Consider the following 22,336-nt stretch of genomic DNA (forward strand, 5'->3'; position numbering starts at 1 on the left):
AGGACATCTTTTACACTGCAAAGATGGCACAGAAGCCGCATCTCAAGCAGCATATACACTGTAAAAGAATATTATTGGTTTAACTTAAAAAAGTAAGTAACCTGGTTGCCTTAATTTTAAATTCAGTGAAATTAAACCAATCTCCATTTGTATTAACTACATTTTTTTAATCAACAGAAACTCAAAATATTATGTTATCTGAACCACATAAATTATCCAAGTTGATTTGACAGAAGAAAAAAGTTTGTGATAACAAATCATGAAAATATATTTTTTTTTACAGTGTAGTATACTAGTGGTTTGACTGGTTTGCATGGTTAACCGCTGATGGTAGTTGGCGTAACTACACCATTAAAGCATCTTTCTCATTTCTCATCCATTCAGAAGTTGAATTAACTCTGCTTTAACTCCACAGTTGAAAGACTAATGACTGCAAGCTAGAGCTAGAAATTATTTAAACTGATACTTTTATTTCAGATGGCTTTAGGAAACTAAAGTTCTGTGCCAATTAATATCTGATTTAAACCTGAAATTGGCCGAGGAGAATGGAAAGGCGTCTGCACGCTTTGACATTGATTTGTTAATTAGATGGGAGAGTTGAATGAAGTCTGATTGGGAAGGTACTTACGGACACAGCCCGGTTTCCAATAGTAACCGGGGAGACATTCATCACATTTGACTCCGGTTGAGCCCTCTTTACACTGACAGAAGCCGGTGCCGTTACAGCGGTCGTGCACCGAACCCATCGTATTACAGTTACACTCTGACAAGAAATAGAGAGAGTTAGTCACAGGAAAATGGGCTGAACTTGTACAGCTTATTTCTGAAAACTTGTTAAGACTAAGTGTTGAGTGTCACAATGGCTTGATAGGCAGGTTTAATTCAATTCACCACCCAAGTTTGTTTGCTCTGAATAAATATTTGCGTGCATATGGCATGCACTTGTGGCCATCATATTTATTCATAAAAATGTTATCTTAGTGCATGCTTAAGCTGTGTTTGCATTTTCTGTAGTTGCTTTTTGTATTTAGAAAATAAGCTACAAATAATAAAAAAAAAAATATATTTTTTTTTTTTACAATAATATGTCAGAAAGTGGTTAGTTGAATCCACATGATTGGCACCATAATGTCATAATTACCATTAGGAAACTCTTGAAAATTTCTTATAACTATAAATACCAATTTGCTTTGGAGTTTTCCGTTTTAATTGTGAATGTTGATGTGATGTTTAACGAAGAACAGTGACAAAGTGTGCCAGAAAACATTCGTTCAGCTGGTTTATGAGGAGACGGACTTGATCAAACTGCATAATTATCCCAAATAACTCCCAGAACCCAGAAACAAGTTTAGCACTTCAGGTTCCCACCACCTCAGGTTCCCACCACCTCAAGTCAATGGGTTTTTGAACTGGTTTTTGATTAAATGCCTGAAATAAGGTCAAGCTCAAGATATTGTCACATTTCATTCTACAACATAAAATACCAGTAATACCCCCTTGAGTGAGTGTGTTTTTTTCTTCTCCTTTTTTTCTCAAAGCTTTTACTTGTCTTGGAAAAGGCGGTTGTTATCAAGTGTCTAAATGGGACTACAGAGGTTTTCGGGACATTAAACGTCATCAGCCGAACAGGTAAACTCATCTCAGCTTTGCAAACTCAACCTTTCAGAGAAAGTATTTTCTAAATGAAGATTGACAGAGTTGTTGCATGAAGCCCGAAGTCATGTGACCGTGGTGTAGTTCATTTATAGCCTTAGTTTAACTTTATACTTCTGCCGATTGTATTAAAGGCATAGTTCACCCAAAAATGAAAATTCTGTCAGTAATTACTCTCCCTCATGTTGTTCCAACCCCGTAAGACTTTCGTTCATCTTCGGAACACAAATTAAGATATTTTTGATGAAATCTGAGAGCTGGCTCACTCCTTCATAGGCTACTGGGTAATTTCATCTGCCGGCCCAGAAAAGTTAGTAAAGACACTGTTAAAATAGTCCAAGTGACTACAGTGGCTCAACCTTAAGTTTATCAAGCGACGAGAATACTTTTTGTGCGCAAAAAAACCCTAAATTTATTCAACTATTCATTTTCTTCTGTGTGGGCCTGTGATGTGAGTTCACGAGAGCAACACGACGCATGCGCGAGAACTGAGAAGATGGCGCTCCCATCATTTGATGGGAAAGTGTGAAAGGTAAGCCATTCATTTTGCGGCATTAGTAAAGCACTTTTATGTTTTCTCGTTGGTTTCTCACGATTCGGACATCCAGGAAATGCACACTATAGAACCATTTTAAACACTACATTGACTACGTTTACAAGCTGTCAATATTCGGGTTATGGTCGGGTTAAGGTCACTATTTGGGTTTCTGAAACATTCGGAATAACCCGTTTACATGCGTGAGCAGAGAGAGTTACTCCTGTATACATGGAATTTGTAATCAATTGGCAATATCCCGATGTAAACGGCGACACCTGGTTAGCGTCTGGACGTACGGACAACCTTAAGACGCAATATGCGTCATTTCCGATTCTTCTTCCTGTATCCAAAGACAACAACAACAGCAGCAGCACGCGGATAATGAATAGTTCGGGGCAGATAGCGATCGCCTTTGTTTGCGATTTCCTCCTCACTCCAAAAGTGTGGTGCTGTGCTGCGTCTCGCCATGTTTACCTCTACTTCTTGTTTACTTCCGGTATATTGCACGCTGGTTTTTGTATGCGCCGTCTCTACTCAAAAGACCAAGATTCCTTGCGAATAGAACATGCGCAGAACACAAATCAATGTCCCTTTTGATGGGGATATGCCGATACACGTTTACATGACCAAATATTCGAGTTAGAAAAGGGGTACCCCAGGGATCATATTCGGGTTTTTAAAAACCAGGATATGAGCATATTCGGGTTTTTGCCGGTGTTTAGATGGCCGTGCACGACCGGGTTATTGCTATTATTCCGGTTTTGAACGGGTTATTGGCTGCATGTAAACGTAGTCACTGAGATCCATCTGCGTCATCTTCTCAGTTATCGCGTATGCGTCGCGGCGCTCTCGTGAACTCACATCAGAGGCCCACACGGAAGAAAATGAATAGTTATATGTATATAAATGCAATCATTTTTTGCGCACAAAAAGTATTCTCGTCGCTTGATAAACTTAAGGTTGAGCCACTGTAGTCACTTGGACTATTTTAACAATGTCTTTACTAACTTTTCTGGGATGGCAGATATCAATTACCCAGTAGCCTATGGAGGAGTGAGACAGCTCTCAGATTTAATAAAAAATATCTTAATTTGTGTTCCGAAGATGAACGAAAGTCTTACGAGGTTGGAACAACATGAGGGTGAGTAATTACTGACAGAATTTTCATTTTTGGGTGAACTATCCCTTAAAAATTCCCCAAAAGTCCAAAACATGTAAGAATCATGAACTTTTGTTGGTCATGGAGGTTATTCTCTGCAAAATCCAAAAGCCGTTGGAAAAATCCCACTGGGTTTTTGTCAAGGGAATCAGGGTGATGCTAATTTTCGGGTTGGCCTACAAAAATACATCTTCACTGCAGCTCTCTATTGCATTGCCAATATATTAACATATCATTCATTTATAAATATTGTTATCACACAATTTTTGGTAACACTTTACAATAAGGTTCCATTAGTTAATCCATTAACTATCATTACATTTGTTACAGTATTTATTGATATTTGTTAACTTTAGGAAATTAAAATACAACTGTTCATTGTAGTTCATGTTAGACACAATTTTTGATTTTAATAATACATTATTAAATGTTAAAGATTAACACATGCTTTAGAAATAGCCTATTTTTCATTGTTAATGAATGCAGTTAAATGCAGTTTACACATCATTTTTTTAAGATCTAATGTATTATGTCACTGTTATAGTCAGCAGTAAATTATGTTTTATTATTTTTAGATTCTATCCGCTGATATTTTGATACACAAATCGGCTTGCAGCCAACTCCTGAAAATAGACACAATAGACTCAGTGCTATTGTGAGCTCAGGATGAGGTAAATGTTCTCCTCGTGGAGATCCTGGTGTTGACCCTGTGCCATGTTGGCACCTGGCACACACCCGATGAGGGCGAGCGGATTTGTGCTGACTTCCCAGCATGCGTTCATTTACCCCGCGCCCTGCCTCCTCGTGTGGCAGATGGACTCTCTTCTCCGTCCTGGTACTCTCAGCGTTCGCTTGGAAGCGGAGCTGCTGATTTAAGAGCTGTGACATCCGGGTTTATTTCTGGAAGTTTATTTGAAGACCGCTGGGAAACTCTAATATGACGCTCCCACGAAGATAATGTTACAGTTTAACTTTGTTGACTGTGGTGTCCAGTGCATTTTCTCTTTCTTCCCTCATTCAGTTGTCTTTGTATTTCTTTCTCCTGATTACATCCCTAGTATTTTTCTCCAATATGTCTTTTTTGTTTCAGTTAGAGGCATTTCCTGGCTCTGTTTGCTGGAAGATGTTTTTGAATGTTGTTGGATTTCCCTGATGCACACTTCAGTGACGTCCACACTGGGTCTCTTTAAAGATTTACTCTTTGCTCTTTAGATGCGTTTTGGTTGATCGGATCACAGGTAGTCGAGCGAGACACATTCCCAATCACATCTGGTGTTTTAATCCGTCTCTTTTGTCCACTTTTCAACAACTCCAGTCCTGAATTCTTCCAGGGGAGGGTCTATGGGAGGGGTAAATCGAAATGTATGGCCTTTTTCAGATATTTCGATATAATGGACGAAATAAGCTCACGCAAATTAACATATGATTGTGCCTGGAGACGACGGAACAACATACGGAGAGCATCAGCTTTCGTTTCTGCTCTGACTGTCCCAAGGCCGCGTCGAACGCAGTGAGTGCGTGTTAGAAATCAGGAATGGTACATTTTTCGTCTTCAAACCAAACTTGCGTTTTCGACTACCTCTGGAAGTGTTTGAAAGTGAATAAGCTCAAAACGTTTTAGACCCAGTTTACACCTGTATTTAGTGTTGTCTACTTCTAATCCAATCGACCAAAATGCATCTTATAACCAGGTGTGCTAGAGTATTTTTAGTGCCTAAAACTGGGAAAAAAGTAAACCACCAAAGACTGTCCTCAGCTTTACAGTCTTAGTAGAGTCATAAATATTGTCATTTTGTATATTATAATTGTAAATATTGTAATTTCTTCATGGATGGCTGACTTCGCAATAGATGACAATGAATGACTGCTGCTTTGCAAATATATTAAGGTGATTTACAACAGCTAATAGCAGGGCCCACTGAAATAAGTTATATTTTTCCCAAATTCTGTTCCATTTCGTGATTTGATTATTTGTACAGCGCTACTTTTTCGCTGAATTCCGTGACATTTTAGGTTGTACTGTAAATTCCATTTTTATAACTGGATGCCGTTAGCCTGGTTTAAACCAGACCATTCTCAGTAGTAACTGAGTTATGGTCTGGCAAAGCTTCATTAATAACTCATTTCCAAAGGGGCGTCACCAACGGACGTCTCTCAAATGCCTCTGGGCGCAATTGGATAGACCTAAAACCAATCAGAGCGATCGTCATCATGTAAAGCCATATGCTGCGTCCCAATTCGCCTAAGTTACACTACGCCATAAAAGTATGTACTCTTTTTGTGAAGAAAGGGTATTTACTTTTGAATGTGTAGCAAAAAAGTAGGCAAGCTTTGGGACATACTACTTCGTCATCTTTATCGGACGGATCTGTCGCGTGCGTCCTGTCACGTAAACTGCCCTGTCAATCATCTTGTCACAGTTAAAATCCTCTCTTAAATCTAATTTCATTTCCTACCGTTTCGGAGAGAAATGTAGTAGCACGTTCATCTGCCAGTGGGTCTTTCATGGAGACTTTCATGGAGACCTGCGCAATTGAATAGACCTAAAACCAATCAGAGCGATCGTCATCGTGTAAAGCCCGCCCCAACGTTTCTGATTGGTGCCACGATTTCGAGGGATTAGAAATGGGCTTGAATGAGCTCTTCTTAGCCAAATCTAAATTTGCCGGAAGTTGTCTGGGTTTTCCCAGGCTAGGATGCCGTGAGTCCGTTTGTGTTTTCAGCGCTGAAAATCACATGACCTTATTAAAGTCAGCTAGTGTAACGCTAATTGACTAATTGCTTAATGAAAATTAATTAATTATTTGTGAGATACCAAGCATAAATCATATAGTTTGTATAAATGTTATATAGGTGCATTCATTCATGCTCGTCTCAGCTTTCGTCAGGTTGTCCATAGTTTGTGTTTGAGTTTGAGGATTTGTGTATTTGAGACAAAAATATGACTAGATAATTCAGACGTAGGAGTTTATCACGTGCAGCGATTCAATATTGTATTTTTAGTTTGATCAAAGAACAGTATGATTTACATTATGCATTTGTCAGATGTTTTTATCCAAAGCAACTTACACTGCATTCAACATATACATTTTCTCTGGGAATGGAAGCCATGACCTTGGCGTCGCTAGTGCCATGCTCTACTGTTTGAGCCAGTGACATCATCTAATCGTCTATTTTGCCTCTCTAAGATTCATGCTCAAAATGCATGCATAGTTTTCTAGTTATAAAAATGCACACTGTTACTCACCGACACACACGTTCTCGTCATCGGGCTCCGCAGAGTTGTTTTTGAAGAAGCCCATGCGACAGTGCTCGCAGTTCTGACCACGCGTGTTGTGTTTGCAGCTCACACACGTCACTATGTTCAGGAAGTCGATGTAACTGCAGCGATTCGAGTGTCCGTTACATTCACAATCTGAGAGGGAGAGAGAAAAAGGCAAAGTCAGCAACTCTAGGTTAAAGTAAAGAAGGGTTAAAAGAGAGAAGAGTAAAGAAATGTGCTGGTTTTAAAGATGTCGTTCAAGTTCAAGGTGTTGATATCTAAATGTGGGTGGTCATATGTTAATAAGCTCATGACATCATAAGCATGATGATTTAAAAAATGGTTAGAGTACATCTACAAACTACATCAATCTCGATGCTGAATCGATTAAAGCTATCGACTCTTTGTTTTGCGTCACTTTGTGTCTTTCCTGCTGCACCCACAGCACTGACAGCTGAAATGAAGATTTGTGTGCGTGTGTGTTGCTGACAGGGCGATATCTCACACACTCTTACGGAACTCTTGCCCACTCCGCATGCACGTGAGTGTGTGTGTGTGTGTGCTCTAGGGATGTTGGGAAATCTGATGACAGATGTTTTCTAGAAAACAGCTGTTTCCTCATCCTCTGAAGCAGATCTTTTTGTCAAACTGCTTGGCTTCTCCCAGTTCCCATTCACACCTGTCCTGTATCCTACTCTCATGTCTGTGTCTTTCTGTCACTCATAGAGAATCAGTGTGCAGTGCATTAATGAACTACACTCAGTGTAGCCCCTTTTTGAGAACCTGAATCAGTGCCTTTCGCTTGATTTGCATCAGGGTGTTCTTTCAACGCAAGCCACTCATTGCACTTTGACCTCCATGCAGGGCCGGCGCGTGCACTTCTGCCGCTCTAGGCGAAAAACATTTGTCCCCTAGGGCTGGTCCGAATTCCATTTTTTGAGCTTCGAAGCTGCGGTAGTAATGAACATCGAATATTCAAAGCTTCGAGAGGGTGCTGAACATATTCTTCTCTCTAATAAAGGCAGGAATCTCTATGTGTCTATGTCCGTTTGCATTTTGATTATTTCGAGAACCGTTCATCCAATCGACTTCACAGGGGAGTGCAGTGTAGCATTTGGTGGTGCAATATAGATGGACACGCGAGACACGACACGTTCAGAATTAATAAACTTTTAGTAAACTACAGAACACCGCGAGCGGGAAGCGGCGCACCTCAAGCGGGCAGGGCTTATATACTTGACGCACGCTGCACTAGCAATATAAAACGCACACACACATGTCTGTTAAATTAAGCAATACTTTAAGGTAGTCTATATTTTTCTGACTAAGGGACCGTTCGGTATTTATGGAAGGGGCCACCGGAGGAAAATAGGGGAGGGTCTATATAAAATAGGGGAGGGATTACTAAAACAAAATATGTTTTAGTAATTCTTCTATAAATTACACTGTGCAAACCAAAAGATATATACCCACCGGATGAATAAAGATCGGCCTCCACAGAACATAAAATATTATTTTTATTTTATTTTTCGTGTTCGCATTTATGTAAAAAAAACAAAAAAAACAATGTTACGGGCGTGACAGTTCTCCATTACGGACATGACTGCTCTGAAAGCGACTTTAAAAAATTTCACAGAGACCTCAAACAGAAAGCACAAAGCCTTTCTTTAAAGTGAATTTCGTTTTTTTATTAATTGTATCTTAATTTTAATCAATGTTTCATCTGGATTTAATAAATAAGAAGTAAATATAGTAGAAAATAGATAATCACGGAGGCGCGGGCGAGTGAACTGGACTCTTGTCTCATAAATGAACCGAAACTCAGCGTAAGGTATGCTACTTGCCTCACAGACCTGAGAAATATATAGAAAGCTTGAAATGTCTATTTTTAAACAGAACAATTAAAAAAACAGACTGCTTTCTGCTTATGAAATGTGCATTTCTCTCTGGCGCGTTCTGAGAAGATCGCGACGCATCGTCAACTTCATCTTTGCAGTTTCCTTGCTATATTTGACATATTAATAATCATTACTTTTGCTGGTTCTTTGTGACAGCTTTTAGATGCTTTATTGGCAGCGCCACCCACATGTTCACCATCAGCACCGAAAACATGATTTTTTTCAAATCTAAAATCAAAAATCGTGATACGAACCGAATCGTAGGTTTGGTCTATCGTTACAGCCCTAGTAAGATGAGAAAGCAAGAGTTTATGGTTTAAAAACAAAACAAAAAAAACAACAATGTCTATCTGAACATCTTTGCCAAGCGCAAACCAGTACAGAAGTAGGCTAATCAATAAATTATTGGGGAGGGTCATGCCTTTTTTCACAAACATTTTGGAGGGTCATTGAAAAATTTATTGCTGGCGAAGGGAGGGTCATGTCTTTTTTGACAACAGATCTCAAAACTCCTCCGGTGGCCCCTTAAATAAAAAACGAACAGTCCCTAACAAATTACTGACACAGTAAAGGGTAGATTTAAATTAAGAAAAAAAAAATTTAAATAAAGAAAAAACAAAAAAAAAATTTAAAAAAAAATTTAAATAAAGAAAAAAATAAATTTTAAATTTAAATAAAGAAAAAAAAAAATTTAAATAAAGTAAAACGAAATTTAAATAAAGAAAAACGAAGTTTACATAAAGAAAAACGAAATTAAGTTAAATTAAAATCGAGATTAATTTAGATTGATAATAATGGGTAAAAAGGCTAATAGCCTATATTTTGTTTCTATTGTTATATTTTCCACAATGTCAAAGCAACGCAGCTTAACCCAAAACACAAGCTCAGGCATGCACTTCTGTCCATACAAACTCCGCTGTTCTGCGCTCTAGCCAGAGAACACTCCCGTTGCAGGAACACTTTAGGCCAAGAGGAAGCAAATATATACATATACTATATGCGTAGGTGGATGTGATCGGGGATTTTGGCTGTGTAACATTTAAAGCCACTTAAATTAACGAAATGACTCAAATAAAGATTCGTTCATTTTTATGAACGAGATCGAACAAGAGAGTCAGTAAAATTATCCGAACTTCCCATCACTCAGTCATGAGTCATGACTCGTGAGCAGGGGGCGGGGCAGGGCGGCGCAGCGGCAGCTCAGCAAATCATATAGCCTATTTTGTGAATTGTTCATTCCCGATTGGTACACATTTTGCCGCCCTTACAAAAGTGCCGCTCTAGGCAATTGCCTAGTTCGCCTATATGGACGCGCCGGCCCTGCCTCCATGTGACAGGTACAAGGTTCTAGGTAGCTAGTGTACACTTTTATTCAGCAAGGATGCATCAAATTGATCATAAGTGACATTAAAGACAATCATAGTTACAAAAGGTTCTATTTCAAATAAATTATCTTCTTTTAAACGTTCTATTCATCAAAGAATCCTGAAATAAATCTATCACTGTTTCCACAAAAATATGAAGCTGCACAACTGTTTTCAACATTGATAATAATAATAATAGTGTCTTGAGCATAAAATCATCATATTAGAATGATTTCTGAAGGATCATGTGACACTGAAGACTGGAGTAATGATGCTGTAAATTCAGCTTTGATCACAGGAATAAATTACATGTTAAAATATTCACTTATTTTAAAGATTTTAATTTACTGTATTTTGATCAAATAAATGCAGCCTTGCTGAGCAGAAGAGACTTCTTTAAAAAAATAAATAAATAGTAACTAATATAAAAAGTTAAAAATAGTCTCACCAATTTTTTTAAATATCTTGTTCTACCTTCGATGTTACTGGTTCAGTATTTCTTCCATCTGGTTTTTTATTTGATTTTGATTTGCTACACCTTAAATATCAGCGGCAATCAGGGTCAATAATTTTAACTTCAACCCCCAGCATCACAGACAAGGCTAAAGCCTAGTCCCAGACTAAAATACATGTTTGAGCTGGTTTAACTGAACGTAACTTGCACTGACATACCTTAAAATATGTCAGTGTCATTTTTTTTATTTTTTTTAGGCATGTTTATAAAAGGTCTAATCCTGGCTTAATCTAAACCCTGTCTGTGAAACCAGGCCTAAGTGTTACATTACAATGCTTGAGCTGGGGATAATGCTGTAGCTTGATGCGTGCTTCACAGAGGTCAGGGTATTGGGCAACACTGATGTGAATCATGTGAAAGAACTTTTGTCAACTCCAAAGAGGAATCAAAGTAAGATTATAATGTGGTTGGACCTTGAACTTGTCAGACTTGTGGGACATTTAAACATAGCCAATAATTAAACTTGTATAGCTAAATCTAATGTTGCACTTGCTGTATATGTCTGTTTTTTGTACATCAAAGGCGCAACTGTAATGTAATGACAGTAAACTTATACAAATGCATGTTTAAATGCATATTTACCCGACCAATTAATCAACTTTATGAATTTTTAGCTACTTCAGAATTTTTTTATCACTTCAGAAGTGTCTTTAAAATATTTATGCACACTTTAAAAGGGGCCGAGAGCGAGAAACTCAGTACAGAGCCTGTCTCAGCACATAGGAACAGGCAAATCAATTAAATATAAATGAGTTCCACACGTTACACACAACACACTTACCTTACATGTCACAAATAATAGAGAAAAGCGGGGATGAAGGGATTGATGGAAGTTAGAAAGGAGACAGGAAGTGACATGTTGAAAAACATCATCAAACTCAGTTTTTGAACTCTCAACGTGACATTACAGTGTTTATGAATAGAAGGGAAAAGTAAAATCTAGAACCTATACTGGTCCTTTTCATTGTTCATTCGTGTAAATACTGTGATGTCGTACTTTGAGATCTCTGTTTTCGTTTTCTCATCTCTTTATCATGTCTTTCTCACCTTTAAAGTCGTCATATATGATGCCTTTTAGCTGGACAGTCTGTTGCCCTCCAGATAGTAAGAACTTCAGAAGAGCTTCAGAGAATGAAAATTCGTATTTTACATGTTCATCTAGAAACACTGCGATCGAGTCTACGGCAAGCAAATCTGCAGCTATCAGTCCGGTTACAGGAGGGATGAGTTGTCTAATGCAGAACAGAATTATTGTGACATTTAACAGGCCCAGAAATTCACTACCAAGCAGGTTTACTACAGTATATACAAACTAAAAACTACAGAAGCTAATACAGTTTATTGTTTATGTGGGTTCTAATGACTATGCACATGTAGTTATAGACTTCACTACTTGCAATGCACTCCTTCTCTACCTCACTCTACCTTTTTTATTCTCTTCATCTTTCTCTTCCATTTTTTCTTCTCTCTCCCACTTATGGGTGTGCTTTCCTTCACCCTCTTTTGAGTGTTTGTGTGGCTCTAGATGAGCAAAGAGAAGGACTGAGCAATCCACAGATCAATTAATAATGTTTGATTTACTTCACAAGGCCACGATGAAAAAAATACCACTTATGCATTGATCATACAGTGCCATTATTACTCATCAAACTGGGTAATATGCACCTACAAAATCTATCAAATTAAATTAGCTTTAATGAAGTCTAAAAAAAGCCTTTATAAGAAAAATATGTAATTTACCATGCAAGAGACTAAAAACCACTTCTCATGGAGTTCTATTGAATTCTAAATCAAGTCTAGATTTTATACTACAGGCTATTTGAAACTACCAGCTGATCCATACCTTCAACATCTGTCTGTTTATGAGACCCTTTCTTCTCCTCCTCTTCATGTGGCACGTGTATTGATGAAACCATCTCGTGTATTGGCTCATGAGACTCCACTTTTGGCTCAATAGGTATGTGTCCATGAGGTTTATGAATTGACTCATGAGGATTCACTACTGGCCCATGAGGTTTATGCATTGACTCATGAGGATTCACTACTGGCCCATGAGGTTTATGCATTGACTCATGAGGATTCACTACTGGCCCATGAGGTTTATGAATTGACTCATGAGGATTCACTACTGGCCCATGAGGTTTATGCATTGACTCATGAGGATTCACTACTGGCCCATGAGGTTTATGAATTGACTCATGAGGATTCACTACTGGCCCATGAGGTTTATGAATTGACTCATGAGGATTCACTACTGGCCCATGAGGTTTATGAATTGACTCATGAGGATTCACTACTGGCCCATGAGGTTTATGCATTGACTCATGAGGATTCACTACTGGCCCATGAGGTTTATGCATTGACTCATGAGGATTCACTACTGGCCCATGAGGTTTATGCATTGACTCATGAGGATTCACTACTGGCCCATGAGGTTTATGCATTGACTCATGAGGATTCACTACTGGCCCATGAGGTTTATGAATTGACTCATGAGGATTCACTACTGGCCCATGAGGTTTATGAATTGACTCATGAGGATTCACTACTGGCCCATGAGGTTTATGAATTGACTCATGAGGATTCACTACTGGCCCATGAGGTTTATGAATTGACTCATGAGGATGCACTATTGGCTCATGAGGTTTATGCATTGACTCATGAGGATTCACTACTGGCTCATGAGGTTTATGCATTGACTCATGAGGATTCACTATTGGTTCATGATGATTCACTATTGGCCCATGAGGATTCACTACTGGCTCATGAGGTTTATGCATTGACTCATGAGGATTCACTACTGGCTCATGAGGATTCACTATTGGCTCATGAGGGTTATGCATTGACTCATGAGGATTCACTATTGGCCCATGAGGATTCACTATTGGCTCATGATGATTCACTATTGGCCCATGAGGATTCACTATTGGCTCATGAGGTTTATGCATTGACTCATGAGGATTCACTATTGGTTCATGAGGATTCACTACTGGCCCATGAGGGTTATGCATTGACTCATGAGGATTCACTATTGGCTCATGAGGTTTATGCATTGACTCATGAGGATTCACTATTGGTTCATGAGGATTCACTATTGGCCCATGAGGGTTATGCATTGACTCATGAGGATTCACTATTGGCCCATGAGGGTTATGCATTGACTCATGAGGATTCACTACTGGCCCATGAGGATTCACAATTGGCTCATGAGGTTTATGCATTGACTCATGGGGATTCACTATTGGCCCATGAGGGTTATGCATTGACTCATGAGGATTCACTATTGGCCCATGAGGATTATGCATTGACTCATGAAGATTCACTACTGGCCCATGAGGATTCACTATTGGCCCATGAGGTTTATGCATTGACTCATGAGGATTCACTACTGGCTCATGAGGATTCACTACTGGCTCATGAGGTTTATGCATTGACTCATGGGGATTTACTATTGATTCATGAGGATTCACTTTTGGCCCATGAGGGTTATGCATTGACTCATGAGGATTCACTATTGGCCCATGAGGATTCACTACTGGCTCATGAGGTTTATACATTGACTCATGGGGATTTACTATTGGCTCATGAGGTTTCACTATTGGCCCATGAGGATTCACTACTGCCTCATGAGGATTCACTATTGGCCCATTAGGGTTATACATTGGCTCATGAGGATTTACTATTGGCTCATGAGGTTTCATGATTGGCTCATGAGGACTCACTATTGGCTCATGAGGATTATGCATTGGCTCATGAAGAATTACTATTGGCTCATGAGGATTCACTATTGGCTCATGAGGTTTTGCTGTTTGCTCATGAGGATTCACTTTTGGCTCATGAGGTTTATGGATTGGCTGATGATGTTTTACTATTAGCTCATGAGATTCTGGTGCTGGCTCTGGTGCTGACTCATGTGAGTTCTGTATTGGTTCATGAGATTCTGGTATTGAATCATGACCATGAGGTTTATACATTGTCTCATGTAATTCCGATATTGGCTTGACAGGCTCTGGAATTGACTCCGCAGATTCTGGCATTGAATCGACAGACTCTGGCTCTGATTCAGCAGGTTCAGGTGCACTGGTGACTAATAAGATGATTCAGAGATTGAACACATACAGCAGATAAACAGTGGAATAACAAAACACAGTGAGACTCTTCATACCAGTTTCTTCCCTGTGTCTGCTATGCTCCAGAACACTCTCCACTCTCTTTACTTCTTCTTCAATTACTTCGTGTTTCCCAGAAGTCTTCTCTTTCTTCTCAGAAATCTCCTCACCAATCTCCTCACCCTTCCCAGAATCCTCCACTGGTGGTGCTGTAGGGATTGCTTGGGAGCAATCATTTGAATAATCACAATGTTGGTTCATACACACAAACACACACACTGTGTTGTGCTCTACTAACAGCCATTAAACAGCCAGCACACTAGCCAGAAATAACCTGTACATCAATCGTAAGACTTTCACACTATACATTCAATCTATAGCAACCACAGACCACAAACTCCTCTGTGGTCTCTACTACACTTTTCATTGTCAACCACAGATTAGGGATATGTCACTAAAACCACATCTACCATGATATACTAGAACTTAATTGGACGCCTAACGATACCTTCCACAGTCTGTTTCTCGGATTCTCTGTGGTGTCTCCTATCTTTTTCAACAGGAATCATGTTTTGTCCTGGGTGCTTGGTTTGGGGATTATGTCTGTGAGATACTGCAGTTTATCAGAAAGAGGGAAATGTCATTTTGGCTTTACAGGGCTTTAAAAATCAGGCTAAAAACACAGAATTACTTAATTCTAATCACATTATGTCTCAACAAAATTTAAATTAGATATTACTCTCTTCTTTTTTGTGTTCATTCTCATTGTCTGTTTTTTTGCCAGTGTGTACAGGTATCTCTACTGGTTCCTTTGGATGAGATTCTGTTTTGTGTAGGACTTTCAATCACCAGCCAGAACAGGTTTAGAAAATATTGTAAGTTATTGGGGCCCTATCTTGCACCCAGCGCAATTGACTTTGTACACCGAGGCATGTATCATTCCTATTTTGCACCCGACTTTTCCACAGTGGACTTTTCCCTCCACAGACGCACGTCTGTAAATTAGGGAATGAACTTGCGCTCCCGGGGCCGGTTCAGCGAAAAGAGGAGGCGTGTTCCGGCGCAAACATTCACTGGTGCTATTTTGCAGTTTCAGAAAACAATTCCGCCACAGACCAGAAAAACCTAGTCTAAAGTCAGTGGTGTGTTATTCAGATGCTATTTTAAGGGCGCATGCTTGGCCATAATATAAGTAACGTGTGCACAACGCGCATAACACTTTGCTTCTCTCATCTACACAGACGCAGCAGTTCACATTTTTGCAAACCATACATAATTGCAAGGAAAAATATTCCACACGAGGGAAATCATTGTGGTGTCCATGAAGATGTGAAAAAATAGGCATAAATCTAGCTTACACATTTACCCCAATTATTATACACCTGTTTAACTGAAGCTAATCTGGGTGTGTTTCTCCATCCCCAATGTCACTTCTCTGTCTTTTACGGCCCTGACGAGAACGTCGGTCTCCTCGGCTGTGAACCGCTCCTGGCGTGCGCCTGGCAAATCCGTCGTTATAATAGCAACCCGCCATGGAACAAGCGTACCTACTCTTAAAGGGAATGTGAGATGACACTGATCGGTTTATTTCACGTTACGCTCAAACCACACCTATATATATATATATATATATATATATATATATATATATATATATATATATATATATATATATATATATATGAAGAGTTCAGATGCAAAAACCTCCAAGTGCCATCTGAAATTTTCTTCTAGAATGATCATTTTTATTAAGCTTGTATATTTAAGTTCAGTAAAGTCACTTAAATGAGAATGAAAATTACCTATTAATTAGCTTGATAAAAATGATCATTCTAGAAGAAAATTTCAGATGGCACTTGGAGGCTTTTGCATCTGAACTCTTCATATATTCTTGCTTTTATTTGTGCTTCTTTCTTTTTCACCTTCTGTTTCCCAGTAACTTTTGCCCTAGGCTTGTGCAGTGTTGTATGGCATGTAGTTTAAAAATATTATCACAGCTTAGGAGGTGACAAGAAATTATTTTTATATCACTGTCCCATTATCACTTAGTTTTACCAATTTGTTTTCTTTTTGCATTTCATAGAATGAATCAACTGTGCAATGGAGTGCAACTACAGTTCCTGTTCAGTGGTTTTGCTTGTTGTGTCTGAGCTACATCGATGTGATTCTTAATTTGAATGTAGCTTCAGTAGTGACTGCACTTCTGAGTGATTGCTATGTGGTTGCACGGGAGTACTAAAATACATGAAAAGTGGTACATGACGTTAAACAGACAAACCAAACTGCAATTAATCTCGAACGACAGATCGGTGTTGTTTGAGGTACACAAACGCTCCTGCGTGTACACAACGACCATGCTGTAATTTCATCAACACACGTACGCGGTACGGCACTGAGAATCTCAAAGATCTCCACCTTTATTAAATCCATCCGAGGAGTCTCGCGTCTCAGCTGAGCAGTTTATTCCTCCCTCCGTTTTTTCATGCCAGCTTGACGTTTTCTGATCTGAGCTCGAGCTGGAGTTCTCGCTCACTCGTTAAACGTCATGCAGTATTCATTCCTCGGGTGTGTATGTGTGCTTCGATCAATGAGTGTGTGTGGTGGTTCTTTGTTTTATATATTCACAGGCTGCCCTAATCCGCTTTGTGCTGAAAGATGCAAAGTCACTCTATATTTTGACAGAGGAAAACACTGTCTAATTGAGCATTGATTTCCCACTGCGCACATGCTTTGGAGCCGTTACCCACAATCCTCTAGGGATACGTTTGAGTAGATGACTTACTGGCAGCAGAGTCGCTGAGCTCTTGGCTTGGCTACAATACTTTGACTGCCAATACAAGTCTTTGAAAGATGCTTCTATAACAGACTAGTAACACTAGCACACACACACACTAGTGCCCTTACCTGTGCTCTCTATATGTCTGTGAACAGGCCCCTCCTCCAGGGGTGTGGCTTTGTGGGGCGTGTCCTCAGTGAGAATATAAGAAGGGGGTGTGGCAGGGGGTGGGGCTTCTGTAGTGGTATAAAGTGTATTAGGCTCTATTTTAGCTGGTGGGACTGAAGGAGCATCTAATGGGATTTGAGGGGGAGTGTAATAGAAACGGGTTAGAGAAACCAGAGTCAGCAATGGAATACGTGCAAACATACAAAGTGCTGAGCTTAACAAAACCTCTTGCATTCTAAATCTTGTAGTTCGGTTCTTGCAGTTGCTTTCAAGTGTCAAGTGTAATTCCATTCTGCACTGCAGAGGCATGTTATGAATTCATTCCATGTTCAATCTGTGTGTTAAAATATTCAGAATGGAATACTAGTGTACTGCTTACTGTGCAGTGTGTACTGTCCAGGGTTGTGCAAAATTCAGAATTGAACGATCGACTCCCTGTCAATGAATTTCAGTTGAACTAGTCACACCCCACAGGAAGCTAAACTGCAATGACAGGAAAAGGAATTGCAATTAAAAGTAATTCAACACGTTCATTCTGCTAAATGAAGTGTTCCATTTGCTCCATTTTATTAATTTACATTGATTGTCTGTCTAAGGCCTCTATAAACCTTCAAACTTAAAGGCTTTTAAAACCTTTTTCAAAACTTTTAAACTACTTTTAAACATTTAAAATGTCTTTGCTTGTTTCGCAATTAAAATTACTTTCAAATTTGAAATGCATTACATTCTTGTTTTCTACATCAATTCAAATTCAATAATTGACTGAGAATTTAAAAGTCATTTTCAATTCAGTTCTGAATGTCGCACAACCCTGAAATTGCCTACTATAAAAAAAAATGTGATGCAGTATGTAACAACACATTCTTAAATGTAAAATATGTCTTTGATGTCCCCAGAGTGTGTATGTGGAGTTTTAGCTTAAAATACCCCACAAATATTTGTATATAGCATGTTAAAGTTGTCACTTTTTGAGGGTGAGCAAAAACGCACCGTTTTTTTGTCTGTTCCTTTAAATGCAAATGAGCTGCTGCTCCCGGCACAGGGGGCGGAGCTATAACAGCTTGCACTCACATAGACATGCACTGAAAATTTCAAAAACTTTTAGCCTTTTATGTTCAAACCGGAGTCAGACAATGATGGAGAGACTCAAGAAGAAGTGACAACATGTAGAAGCAACAAGACATTTCTGAATGGTTAGTTGATGAATTTATGTAGCTTATGTGTAGTTATCTTATAGGCATTGATTAGCATATTCTGTCTTGATAATCTATAAATAGTGTTCCGGGGGCGGGGTTTATGTACATTTTAGGGTTGGTGATGTCACTAACCCAGGAGGAATGTTGTGTAGTCCCTACCAGCCATTTGTTGTAGTCCTTAAAAAACTATTTCTTTAAAAGCAAATATCTCCCTTTGATTTATAACTTTGCAGATGCTGTTTATTCTCAAACAGCAACATTACACACTAACTAAAGTTAGAAAAGTGAAATCATAATCAACCACCCCTTTAAAACACTCATTTTGTTATTGTGTTAAATCAGTGCATGCCTTTTAATTCTCATACAGTAAATACAGTGATTTTATATTTGTATTATTTTATTTCAGATCAAAAGTATTCCCGTTTGCCAGTCTGCAGAAAGCATGGTAGTCACTGGGAACATATTCAGTGCGTCATCAGTTGATCTGACCAGAGCACATTTGTAATAGCAGAGCTCTTGAGTGAGATGCTGTTAGATTGTGAAGCTGCGATTTATTGCAGATTGTCAGTATGCATGTGTTTGTGCATGTGTGTTTGTGCGCTCGTGGAGTTGCAGATGGCGCTCTGTTGGATTAAGGCACATTACATCATCATTAAGCTCTACTAGCAACACAGCAACTAGTATAGTCTATGTAAAGTACCTTATATTGCATAATATATTAATCTAGATATGTTATATTCAGGACTTACTGTGTCTAGCACCTTTTTTTTCCTCCCACCTCATACATAGAACATTTCATAAAACATTAAAGTGTAATAATTAATAATAATAATAATAGAAGAAAAGTTAATCTAATTTGTAGGTTTTAAATCTCAGTTGTTTTTAGCAAAATTATTTTATTTGTACACTTGGGTAATATAGCTAGGTTTCTAGATCTGAATCTCTAGTCTATGCAGATGCCATGCATCATTTCTAGCTTTTTTCCTACTTTATTGCTACAACTACGGGAGCCTTTGAGGGTCACCCTGTCCCACCTGTGTTCAAAGCTGGTGATTCTGTTATAGCTGTAGTGAAATCTTCATCTGAAGTGTCTGTCACTGTTGGCATTAAAGACGAACAATAGCAAATTAATACGCATTTGAAAACAACACCTTAAGGCAGCGACAGAGGAACCACAGACAGACAGACTCTGATTTTATGCTGTCAAATGTGGATTATTCCTTCTTGATATCTCTGTCTTCTGATCATATACACAACTGTTCAAAAGTTTGGGGTCGGTAAGATTTTTTATGTTTTTTTTATTTGATTAAAAATAGTGTGAAAACAGTAATATTGTGAAATTCAATTCTTCAGTGTCACATGATCATGTCACAAATCATTCTAATATGCTGATTTCTGATTATTATCAATGTTGAAAACAGTTGTGCTGCAGAATTATAATTTTTTTTGTGGAAACTGATAATTTTTTTTTCAGGATTCTTTGATGAATAGAATGTCTTTACTCTATAATTTTTTATTCATTTTATGATGAATAAAAGTATTAATTTCTTTCCAAAAATTCATACTGATCCCAAACTTTTGAACAGTATAGTATACACAACAAATACTGACCTATATATTTTTAAGATGTAATGTTGGAACTCTGACTCCTTAATGCATGTCATTCGCTTAAATTAATGTTTGTTTGAATTATGCAAAATTTTCCTAAATGAAAGAGAGAATATCTTCCTGTCATTTCCTGTGGTGTTTGCGTTTACTGGTTTGTGGCTATTGCCCAACTGACCAACCAGCATCCAGAGGATCAGACTCGCTGCTCTGACCTCGTAATCCCTGTCTGAACACACACACTGACCCTGTATAATCCCTGTGTGTGTGTGTGCCTGCGTGCATGCACAGAAGGACATTCATCCCACATTAAAATGAACACACACTGTAATGGTGTTCGTCACTGTAAAAAGTGATCAGTCGACTTAACTTAAAAAAAATTTTGGAAACCTGTTGTCTTAAAATTATTAAGTAACTAGACTTCATGCTTAATCGAAAAAATTAAGTAATGTGGAATTGTCAAGTTCACATATTAACTTCATTTTTTCAATTAAGCATTGTTTATTTACTTCAATTTTTTTAGTAAACCTGTTGCCTTAAAATTATTAAGTAAGTGAACAAAACACTTTTAACAAGACCTATGTTTTGGGGTTTCCCCGAGCCTTGTCTTTGTGGGGAGAGTGACGGAGGTGAATATATGCTGCGTCTCTGTTCTGGCTTCTGCTTTTCTTTAAACAAAATACAGCCGTTAACAGTAACCTGTGTGCTGTCATGTGGATCATTTACCAACGCACTATAGGTTACAACACATACCCTGGCCTACATATCATCTCCCCCTCTTCTTGCACATTTGAGCCTGTGTGTGTGTGTTTGACCTGTAGACCTTTATACTACAGGGGAGAGAAAACACGGACATGATCTATGAGTTTGATTTCTCTAGGCCATATGCCACACACACACACACACACACACACACACACACACACACACACACACACACACACACACACACACACACACACACAACTCAAAAAGAGCCATGTGTAGTAAGTTGCCTTTCACAAAAACACACACTCTGTCTGTTATGCTGACAGATAGAGTGAATTTAAGATTGTCACATCTTGCAGTCTAAATTCTAATGTGGCTCCAGTGACATCATTTCCTGTTGATTCCCACATTTAATTTTCCTGATTGGCACCTCAGATGCAGCAGCGTCATGTCGCTGGAAGGCAGTTTAAAGCTTTACGACGTTACACAAACGCTCTTAAATTCCTGACATCACGGAGTCCCGGGCTCCACTTCCCCTAAGTGCTTTTCCGCAGGAACAGAGACAGCTTTAAAATTAGACTAACGCTACGGCGACAGGATCTACTCAGCATTCCTTAAAAAATGCTCCGTCACAATGCATAAATCAAGCCAGTTCCAGAAAACTTTCTGACTGCGTTAAATCACATGTATTTTGTAAACCGTTCTGGAGTTATGAGTGCTTTGAGATCCTTTAAATGTGTTAGGAATAGTGCTAGATTCTTTCACACACACACACACACACACACACACACACACACACACACACACACACACACACACACACACACACACACACAAACAAACCAATGGTCGTTTAATCTGAAAGACAACTGCTGAGAAGTTAAAGTAGCAACTGTTGTCATGGAGGAAAGCAATTGTAGAGATATCGCTTAGAAACATTTGTTTATCATAGTTCCTGTAAATATATCATAGTTATTATAGTTATTGTTACTACTGTAAAACCACTATAAACATAGGAAGCTTTCTTTTTTTATTTCTTTGTTTTTGTTCTGTAATTTTCTGTAAATGTAAATTTTCTTACATTTCTTACTGTATTGACAACAATTGTCTCATTTGTGCTTATTTTTTACTGTAAAGAAAAAATTATATTTTCATAAAAAAAAATTAAGCTTTTAAATTATTTATTATTTATTAGATTATTAAAATATAGTTAATATGTATAATTAAGCGTATATAGCTAGAATATAAATAATAGATAATTAATATAATCTAGTAATTTCCACAGTTTTATTATTTATAGTATTTTTTTTAATTTAGCCTTTTTTTAATACATTTTTTCAGTTTTCGTTCTGACGTTACTTTTAGTAATTTTGTTATGTGCTTTTG

General features: G+C 38.4%; 1 protein-coding gene across 2 annotated transcripts in view; it reads right to left on the reverse strand.

The window, feature by feature from the left end:
* Positions 1-22,336, reverse strand: part of ntng2b (netrin g2b) — a 78,858-nt gene that overhangs the window by 9,953 nt on the left and 46,569 nt on the right. For both annotated transcript variants that reach the window (XM_082141662.1, XM_082141663.1), the window contains exons 6-7: positions 6,598-6,765; positions 629-763 (exon numbers count right to left, since the gene is read on the reverse strand). In XM_082141662.1, the coding sequence (XP_081997788.1) occupies positions 629-763; positions 6,598-6,765 (303 nt within the window). The remainder of the gene's footprint in view (positions 1-628; positions 764-6,597; positions 6,766-22,336) is intronic.

This window comes from Leuciscus leuciscus (genome assembly GCF_965113295.1).
Source record: "Leuciscus leuciscus genome assembly, chromosome: 16".
Classification (NCBI taxonomy): Eukaryota; Metazoa; Chordata; class Actinopteri; order Cypriniformes; family Leuciscidae; genus Leuciscus; species Leuciscus leuciscus.